Source organism: Lactuca sativa, chromosome 1 (genome assembly GCF_002870075.4).
Source record: "Lactuca sativa cultivar Salinas chromosome 1, Lsat_Salinas_v11, whole genome shotgun sequence".
Taxonomy (NCBI): Eukaryota; Viridiplantae; Streptophyta; class Magnoliopsida; order Asterales; family Asteraceae; genus Lactuca; species Lactuca sativa.
This window is the reverse complement of record NC_056623.2, coordinates 93574670-93585649: the sequence shown is the minus strand read 5'-3', so window position 1 is coordinate 93585649 and position 10980 is coordinate 93574670. Positions and strand designations below refer to the sequence as shown.

Below are 10980 nucleotides of genomic sequence, written 5' to 3'. Positions count from 1 at the left end.
TGATAATGAAGCACAATTGGAACCAAAATATAAATAACTCAATATATACTTGTTGTCTCTTTAATTAAAGTACAGCCACACTGTCAGCGGAGTCTAATTTGGCACCTAAGTAATTCTTTAAGATATGCATAGGGTGATGGGGGTCACTTTAAAAGAAGATTCGTATCTATGGTGGAAAATATATGTATTTATCTGTAATAATTTGTTTGCAGCAACGAGCCGACTTGGGAGCAGTAGATAATTTTCTCTAGACAAAGATAAATTAAAGCTACTAAAAAACTAAACTTTATTTCATTAAGATAACTTGCATCAAGAAAACAATACTAGTACGAGTTATGTGGCTAATTTGGCCACTATTGATGATCAAAATATAGGAGTGGGCATCGTTAGATTCTGCACACAACCTTTGGTTGTGGCTGGATAAAGATCCTCCAAGTTCCACAAGCCATCCCACAAAGTAAAATCCTCGTTCATGGTGGTTTCCACCACATGTTGAGAATTGTTAAACACCAAAGGATAAAAGACACTTGGTATTTCATTATTAACCATATCTTGTTGACTCCAAGTTACTTTGTTATCACTTTCCTCGAGCAACAAAAGCACCCTTTTCATGTCTTCATTTTTTTGTAGAAAAAGTTGTTTTTGTTGTTCTTGTTGAAATTTTTGTCTTTTTAATAAGCGCGTTTTTAGCTTTGCTGACTCCTCTGAACTCATTATTCCCCCCTTCTTTTTGAAATGAGTTCTCCAATAATTCTTGATCTCGTTATCTGTTCTTCCAGGTAAACTTCGTGCAATTGTTGACCACCTACAAACAAATACCATATGTTTCATAAGACATATGTGTCAAATTGTCAATTTGTCGACATAGATAAGTCTTGAAGAAAAATACCCGAAGGACTCACTCACCTATTTCCCCATCGAGCATGTAGTTCAAGAATAATTCTTTCCTCATGAGGAGTAATTCTGCCTCTCTTTAGGTCTGGCCTAAGATAGTTCACCCACCTTAATCTACAGCTTTTTGCGTTCCTTTTTAGCCCTGTGAACACATAAGATCCATGAAATTACAACATATACATACTCATGCAAATTAACGTGTGGTTTTCCATGCAAGAAAAGTTTATATATGATCAGAAAGAGAAAGATATAAAATACCTGTAAGTTTGGCCACAGAGTTCCATCTTCCTTCGCCATGCAGTTTGACATGTTCAATAAGCAACTGATCTTCTTCAGCAGTCCATGGACCTTTTCTCCAAGACACTAAATGCTCTTCCATATTTATGTTTCCTAATGCATTTAGTGTTATTACTTTTGTGCTGTAAATATCTTACATAACGCACATATTTATACCAATATAAAACCCTTGTAAAACCATCATCATGCAAACTCATAAGGGTCTCTGTCAAAACCATCCCTTCTTCCATATTCACTTAATATGCATCACCTTACTAAAGTAACCCCACCTGATAAGTCCACATTTACTAAAATATCCTTCGACTAAGTTACACCCCGTCTTATTTAATTTTCTATAAACAGTTACTATTTAAAGGCCAGATATAGCATATAATTTGTTAACTAAATACAATTTTTCCATATGATATATCCGTTACAAAATATAATTTGCCCAGCAAATCATAAAGGGTACAGCAAAAAACGTTGGAAATATTTACCTTCTTGGATGCGATTTGTGAGTCTCTCTACAGAGGAATGCAAATGAGGGTATTGTAGGAAATGAAAATTGTTTACATGTTCAATTAATGTAGATGTAATTTAATATTACGAAAAAGAGACAAAAGTAGCAAGTTAAAAGGGCCAAAATAGTTATATATTAATAGAGGCTAATGAGGTTTAGACATGTGTTTTGTTGCTTACTGCTTAAGGAGATAAATCTCGGGTGATCACTATCGATCTAATTATATTAAATTTAATGATTCTTATTAAGTAATGGGGTGATTAAAATATAACTAAAAAGTAATTAATTAATTTCTAGAAACGCTATATTCCACACGTCACCAACAGAACACATGGTGATTCATAACACGCTTTAGAACTTTAATTTACTTTAATTTTGTGGGTCCGAAGATTTGTTCTTATAATTGTTTTTTGGGGGAAAAATGTATCTTGCTCTCTTTCAAATAATCAAAAGTATGAAATGATACAGATGAAACTACCAAATAATTCAGATGAAAGATAAAATAGGTCATCAATTTTCAAGGCCGTAAGAAAGCCTAGCTAGCAGCAATTCTTGGTCCGCGAGACGATATGAGACCGACATGAAGACAAACATGTTTAAATTCGAGTTCGGATTTGCAAAAAAAAAAGTATCTGGTTGACACGTGACCCGTTTATGTTTTAAACTTAAAAATAAATTTATATATATATATATATATATATATATATATATATATATATATAGAGAGAGAGAGAGAGAGAGAGAGAGAGAGACAGAGGGAGAGAGATATTCATATATGGATTGTACGGACGTTTAAACAGTACTATTCTATGAAAATGATTGATAAAATTTATTATTTGGTAATATGAATACGTTCAACCTCACCTAATTATTATTATTATATTCATTTTCACTAACTAAATTGTTTATAAGGCGATTAATTATTATTTTTTCTATTATCATTCTGTGAGAATGTGTTCTTAATAATTGTATTCTGTAAGAATGATAATTAGTGAAAAAAGATGTTGAGAACAAATCATAGTTTCACATTTCTCAAACTCAAGTTATAATTTGTTCAAAACACAAGTCAATAAAAATGTTTGACAATATCTCAGAATCCTCAGTTACATAATCTCTAGCTGGTATGTATAATCAACCAGGTGCCTTCCCGTGATCTTGAGAGGTACCTGAAACACATTTCACACAACAATGTAAGCACGAAGCTTAGTGAGTTCCCCAAAATATCACGCACAAATAATTAGCCTCTCATGGCTATATCTCGATAACGACCCTTCGGTCATGTGTCTCAGTGAAGACCATCCGGTCTCACAGCTCGGGTCGGACCCTCCAGTCTGGTATCTCAGTGAAGACCCTCCAGTCCCATAACTCGGTTTGGACCCTCCGGTCCTAACTCAATAAGGCACAGAAATAATATACATCATAAATCACAAAGACATAATGTATAATATCACATAACTCAATATAAGCACATAAGACCCTCTAGTCAATAACTCAAATAAGACCCTCCGGTCAAACAGTATTACCACTCGGGTAAGTATGGTGAGAAGACTCACCTTGCCTAGTAAAGCAATATATCCCACACTCGAACTGTTGGTCTAGACTTCGCCTCTCCATGGCCTCTAAAATCCACAACTTGACCAAAACTCTAAAGTCAGCAGTAAAAGATGACCCAACTCGTCGAGTGCAACTCATGAACTCGTCAAGTTCCTCAGTGCTCAGTAAATCACAAAAACCCAGACTCGTCGAGTTGCTAGCTAACTCATCAAGTCCATGCATAGTCCAGAAGATCGGGGAAAACCCTATCCACTCGTCGAGTTTACTCTAAATCCAAAACGGGAAAACCCGACTCAACTCGTCGAGTTGGATGCCGAACTCGTTGAGTTCTTCAGCCATTACACATTAAACTCATTCTAGTCGATTCCAATGCTCCAAATTCTAGATCCAACCTCCTAAGATGAAGTTACCACGTAAAATTGCTAATTTTACGATCATGCAAGGCCTTACAAGGAAAAAAACACCCAATACTAAGCTTAAGAAGGGATTTAGGACATGAAGACGGGTCAAAGCTTCATATAGCTTGAGGCTTTAGGCCTAAAGGGCCTAGTAGTGTCCAGATCTAAGATCTTGGCTCCATAGCATGCTCACAACCATTAATGACTCAATGAGAAGCTAGAAAGGTCCATAAACTCTCTAATGGAGAGATCTAACAAACAAGTGATCAAGGTAATGACTTTTTACCTTCAAATGATTGTTACCACTGAGATGATGTCGGATCCAAAGACTCCTTCTTATTCCAAGCCTTCTACTCTTCAAGGAATGCACCAAAACACACCCACCATTAGCTCTAAGCACTCTCAAATGGAAGGTACTCGGTTAGGGTTTGTCTCAGGGTGATAAATTGATGAGGGAGGTGGGGTAAAGGATTTAAATTCCTTTAAATATGGTGCAAGCCCGAATAATTAGGGTTTCATCAAACAGACTCTACTCGTCGAGTCCAGTCCTCCGAGTCGACGAGTAGACTTCATATTCAACGCATCCTGATCAACTCCTACACGACGAGTCGGGACCAACCAACTCGTCGAGTAGGTCCTCTGATGTGAATAAAATTCTCAAGTTCCACATCCAAGAAATCAAGGTGTTACATCATGAAAATAACTATGCACTCACCTGATTAGGTGGAAGACTCGCTGGATAGCCAGATCCTTGATTAACGCTTTAGTTTTCCATTAAAACGACATAAATACAAATATTACTAAGGCTTACTATTTGTTCGTATTTATAAAGTTTAATCGTTATAATGTTTTTCTCAAATTTATCAATAATCTCAAAAGAATATAGACTTATAGTTGATAAGGAACAACCAGGTAAGATCGTATTGGATGTAGGATCTATTCATATATGGAGATACATTTTTTGGAAAATCCACTATAAACACCTCACGGATCAAGCCTGGAAAATCACTCTCGTAAGTAGATCAATTAGTATAACGACTGGTATTACTGGTAAATCTTATTTATAAGTTCATAATAACGCCTACAAACATCAGTATAAGTTATACTTAAAGTACGATAATCATAACTCAACTTACAGGTTGTTTAGCAAAAAAAAACTTGGAAAGTCGCAGATAGAACTTTGACACTAAACCTTCTTTCTGTCGGTTTTCTGTCGCTACAGCACTTCGTCAGGAATACTTCGGGGCTCAAAAGGCCACAATTTTAGAAAGAGACAAAGTTTTATAGAGAGAGAAACTCAAGAATGGAATGAGCAAAAAAAGAGGGAGGTTTGGCTCGCTATTTATAGAAGCCTGGACGGAAGGCGCATCGTGCCTTTTACGGGGTGTGTTGCGTCTTCATCTTAGGGCCCAAGTTTTGTTCATATATTTCACATAGGAGCTCCGTTTTGGACGTTCTTGATGGATTTCAAGCAAAACAACAATCATATGGTGTACATGCAAACCCTAATAGCTTTTTGGATCTAGTTTGTCTAATGAACATGCAATTGAATATCCAAAGCTATAAACCCTAGATCTATCATAAAAGAACTGAAATAAGGGTTTAGTAATTACCTTTGATTGTTATATTGCAATAACAATCAATTCCTTGCTTTGATTGGCTTCAAAAGCTTATTGCCTCAAGTGTTGCACCTCTAATGAAGTCACAAACACCACTAAGCAACTTGGATGAAGAGGAGAAGAGAGGAGGCTGCCCAAAACGTCTAGAAACCCTAGAGGAAGACTTGTCCATGTTTTTGGGGCTTAAGGGTCCTTTATATACATGTAGGCTATTAGGGTTTTCAACTAGGAAACCCTAATTTGACTGCTTACACTACTAAAAAATTTGGTTTTAGCTACCAAATATTTCCTACTAAATTTTTTTGTTGGAAATATTCATCTAGTTTCCTACATATCTACCACAAAAGTGTAATGCAACAAAATTCCAACAAATTAACTACCGCAGTAGACATCCTAAATATTCTATTGGAAAAGTGTAGCTATTTTCCTACAAAACACAAACGAACATGTTAATTAATATTTAAAATCAATATTCTGTTGGAAATTCGTAGGAAAAATGATAGCCGGAATTGAAAACATTTTCCCACGTTTTGTCTTTGATTTTCCCTCCTAATATTTATAGCTACTTTCTTTTTTTACATTTTAATATATATCATATAACAAAAATAACAAACATTTGTTACAAAAAAACTAAAAACATAGAATTTGAATAAAATTGGAAAATAAAACTAAAATTATGAAGTTATTTACATTAAAAATAATAAAAAGATAAAAAAAACTACAAAACAAATAAAAAAAATAGAAGTTAATAAAAACAATAGTTTCTAACATATATATATATATATATATATATATATATATATATATATATATATATATATATATATATATATATATATATATATATATATATATAGAGAGAGAGAGAGAGAGAGAGAAAAAAAATTTTCTTGTGAATCATCTTACAAATGAATCATCTAATGATTCATTTTATTTGTTCGCGAAAAAAATATGTAGAAAAAAAACTTCTTACCTTCCTACCAAAAATTTCCTTTTTATTTGATCTTGACTCATATATATATATATATATATATATATATATATATATATATATATATATATATATATATATATATATATATATATATATGAAAGTTATACTTTAAATAAACACTTACATAATATAGCTCGGATAATACGCAGTCACAAATCTCATTTCTATCGATATGAGCTTTACAAAACCTTTGAAGTCTAGTTCGGTTTTGTTCAATATTAAAAATTAGATTAGACTTTAAATAAAAAAAAATTACATATATAGATATATAGCAACTTACTTCTTTGTAACACATACTGCTATACGTGTTTAACCCCCTATAGTTAACTATTTTTTGTTGTTGGTGATTTACTGTGTTCACAGTTAAACGTTTTTTATGTTTCTCGCTTAAAAAATTTTGAATTGCATTCTCTCAGTTTATTGGATTCATGTCAACAGGTGGTGTTACCCTTACTTCTGCGATACTCGACTCCCATCCCACTTTCTTAAAATAGTTTTTCGCATTAGCTTTTCTGTCTCTATAACACTTAGTCAATACCGTTGTAATGCCTGTTGGAATCCTAAGTCGATGAGGACTTGGAGACCAAACAATCTAATTTATGGAAAGTTTAGTTTATAGCAAGTTGGTCATAAGTTTCCTAGTCTAATACAAGTTGGTTTGTTAGGCTATATATACATGTTCATGATCGAGTTTATGATTATGAGAACAGATTGTAAAAACATTGGTTTTGAGTGATTTTCCATTTAATCAAAGAGTTATTTTGGTTATTTGTTTTGCATTCTTGTTTTCAAAACTTTAATGCCTTCCTACAGCAGAACATGTCGGCGATCCTAGGAAAATGTATATTCCTCATTTTAACCATTTTGAACCCAAAACGAGAATTTGAATCAAGCCAAGGTGATTTGGAGACATGTCATGGGTTGGTTTGGTGTTTGACACGGATCTCCCTGCACCAATTTCTATAAATTTCTTATTAATTAATTATAAATTTCTTATTAATTAATTAAACCATCTCCCTACCTAATAAAAGAGTAGCATATTCGCCACGTGTCAATCAATTAGAGCTTCACATTAATTATTTGCTATTTGTCATTCTAAGGTTTTTCCTCATTAATTAAATTTCCACTAATTCACTTCTCCATTTTGCACATATCAAACACATCAACAAAAAATTTATTTGTAATATCTATTGCCTAATTTATTAAATTATTAATTTTTTTTTATCATTGCTCAATAATTACCTTATAATTTAATTAAAATTATTTTTACCTTTCTAATCCGTAGTGCCCACAGGTTATAAACTAGTTAGTTAATAAATAAACTAGACCCCAATAAAACTTTTGCCTAGTTAGTTGATTATTTTTGTCTTTACATGTAACATAAAAGAACCTTATAATTCATATTAACATTATCGACTTTTGTAACTATGAATATTGTCTTCCAATATTATTATGAATTTGATACAAATGTTTTACAAATTTGAACATAAATTTTTACTTTTCATACAATTTTTTTAAAACACTTAATATTATTTTTTATAATTTATTTATACAACTGTTTTTTGCATTTATATTTTATAACCTTTTATAATTTGGTCTAAACATTTTTAAAATATTTACAGCTCGGTCCAAACTTTTTTATAAACTTATGTTTTTCACGTTAATGTACTACTTATTTAGATAATTTATTTTTAGATCAAATTAGAAATTACTAATATAAATTTTATTCAAATTTTTATCTTTTTATAAAATGAAATGCATATGCTAAAGGCTTATTTAAAAAAAATAATAAATAATAATAATAATAATAATAATAATAAATAATAATAATTAGAACTAGAGTTTGTAAAAAAAGTTACAAGAAATTGTAAAAAAAAATAATAAAAAAATAATGATAAATAATAATAATTATTGAAGAAGTTTAAAAAGAATTGTAGAACTAATTATGACATAGATAATAAAATATTTTAAAAACCGTTTGCATCAAACTGTAAAATGTTTTTAAAAAAGTTGTACAAATTTTAATTTCAAATTTGTAAACATATTTGGACAAAATTCGTAACATAATTTAAACTTGGCCAAAATTGTCAAAGTGAAATTGTGGACCATTTTAGACCATTTTATAATTGGTTACCTCTTTGGTAAAACGAACTGATACTTAACATGATGTACGTGTATGATGTAACAGGTCATTTGTATAATTACATAGATGGTTACCTCTAATATAATAATAATGTATTTATTAGTCATTAAATTACAAACCGGATAAATCTTTTTCCACACTGTTTAACTCTTATTTTATTTATATATTGAAGTGGATTAGAATATAACTGTTGATTACAAGAGTTACAATGATGATGGGTGTTTGGATGTTATCAAGAACTTTAGGTAGGTAATGTGGAAGCATACTCACTCATTGAACCTTTGAATCATTTGAATTTTACTTTGACAAATTCTCTTTCAAGGCAGGTATCAAAGCAATATACACGAAGGATTATTATATATGGATATTTACATTTACAACCCTTCAAATCCTCATTTGATTTAATTTAGTCCACTTTAGAAAGAGAACACGTTTGTTCATATTTTGTGATAAGTAAATTTAACCGGAAGATTTATAATTTTTTAGATTTAGCTTTTTAATTTTTGTATTTTAATTATTTAGCAGTCTTTTACTTTTCAAAAAAAAAACATAAGTTGTATTTGAATAAAAGAAAGGTAAATAGCACTAAAGTTATTAAGCTTACATAAAAATTTGATTTTGACATTGCGTTATTTTTTATCTCAAACTGAACATTGAGATTCCAATTTGTTACAATTCTGACCACTTGACCGGTCAATCTGATTGTCAGATGACGTGTCAGTTTTGATGATCTGGCATGGCATGCTGACCTGTCAACATTGAAAAGAAAATTACACAAAAGACACTAAGACCATCTGCAACCCTTAACACTATATTTTTACACTATACCTATAATTATAGTATAAAAGATAGTGTATACACTAAAGTCCTCCAACCTATTATATTATATTTAACACTAAAAAGAAATATTCTATGTATATTGTTCTTTATTAAAGACTATATTTAATGTCACACTAAAATCCAACATTATATATAGTGTTACTCTAAAAGCAAACACTATATATATAGTGCTAGGTATAATGTACGGTTAGAAATTTATAGTATAAAAGTGGTTTTGTAATATAAGGCTGGAGATGCCCTAAGTTTTCACATTTTTCAAATTCGACACTAAGTTATGATATTTTTTTTCTTTTTTTTTTTTAATTTTTCCATTTTTTTGTCCCAAATTGACATCATTTTCTCCAATATTAATAATTTTCTATTTGAAATTGTATAAATAATTTCTTTTACATTTAAAACCGTATAAATATATTTTTTTTCATTTAAATGCCATATTTTTTTGTATAAATACAAAGCTTTTTTACATTCAACCCGTATAAATATATTTTTTCAATTAAAACTCGTATTTTTCATTAAATACGCAACTTTAATATGAGTTTGGAGGTGTCGAATACACAGTCACATAAACTAATGTGATATTAGGAACACAAAGGTACGGGGGTCGTTTTAATTACCAAGAGTCGTTCGTTGTATATATTCATGATTTTTGTTGAAAAAAATTATAATTTACTAATAATGTATGAAAAGTATGGTTATAATATGTTGGGTTTTGATATGAAATATAAGTTTGTTTTTCCTAAAAACCAACAACGGAAGTCTTTAAAAATAACAAGTTTATTTTTAGTTCATAACAAAATCAAACCATCATGGATCCATTTATAGAGGTTAGAATGAAACAAAAACAACCAAAGAGCTTTTAGAATGATAACCTTTGAAGCCTTTGAATCTACTTGGTTTTGGGGTGTTGATTAAGATAGAAAGATCAAAGATTATGATCTTCTCTACAAGTATCCATCATCAAGATTAAGGCATTTGTAATGCTAGTTCCTTTTTGTAATACTTTGTTCTTTAATCCTTTAAGTACTTAAAATTAATCACTAAAGGAAGACACAAATTAAGCACCAAAAGCCAAGCAACAACTTCAAAAGAGTGAAAGTTCCAAGATCTTTCATGCCCACGGTTTTGGTGAAGAAAAAGGAGGAAGGAGAGAGTGTTTTTCTTGGCCAAAATGCATGCATCATGCATCTCTTATATAGTCCATGCAAGGTAAGGGTTTTACATTAAAATAATATAAAACAACTCTTCTCTTTTCAAGAAGCATGGGGCAAGGCATTGAGGTTAACAAGCAACCTCCATAATATTTTATTAATTTCGGCCATACCCTTTAAAATAGGAAAGATTATTCAATTTTTATAAACTCGATGTTTATAAAATACAAACTTTGTCTTTAGGTAAAAGACAAAACAATCCAACAAGTCCAAAAGGTTGTGCATGACTTATTTATTCATACCATATAAAATAATAACTAGTTATACTCTCTTATAATTATTATTTTCATAAAAAAATAATTACTCCTTAATTAAAATACAAGAATTGACATTATTTATTAATAACCACATTAATAATAAATATACAAAATGTGTCAACTTGATGAAGGTGTGACCCTATAGGATCATATATTATTAGCAATATCACTCCATAATGATTCTTGGCCATATAGATTCAACAATCTCCCACTTGCACAAGATTCATTATAGACTGACATAGATAGTAGCTGACGTCTAGCAACAGGTTACTACCAT

At 30.9% G+C, this 10980-nt stretch overlaps 1 protein-coding gene across 1 annotated transcript; it reads right to left on the bottom strand.

Annotated features, from left to right (window-relative positions):
* Positions 1-319: 319 nt before the first annotated feature.
* Positions 320-1282, bottom strand: LOC111882829 (MYB-like transcription factor EOBI). Its single transcript, XM_023879203.3, has 3 exons — positions 1153-1282; positions 907-1036; positions 320-805 (listed from the first exon to the last, which is right to left on the bottom strand). Exons 1-3 carry the CDS (start codon positions 1271-1273, stop codon positions 364-366), a joined length of 693 nt encoding a protein of 230 aa, XP_023734971.1. The 5' UTR covers positions 1274-1282; the 3' UTR covers positions 320-363.
* Positions 1283-10980: the final 9698 nt, after the last annotated feature.

Coding starts and splice junctions, on each gene's coding strand:
- LOC111882829 (XM_023879203.3), bottom strand. CDS start 1,273: ATGGAAGAGCATTTAGTGTCTTGGAGAAAAGGTCCATGGACTGCTGAA. Junction 1,037..1,152: donor CTCTGTGGCCAAACTTACAG/GTATTTTATATC, acceptor ATGTGTTCACAG/GGCTAAAAAGGAACGCAAAA. Junction 806..906: donor CATGCTCGATGGGGAAATAG/GTGAGTGAGTCC, acceptor ATTTGTTTGTAG/GTGGTCAACAATTGCACGAA.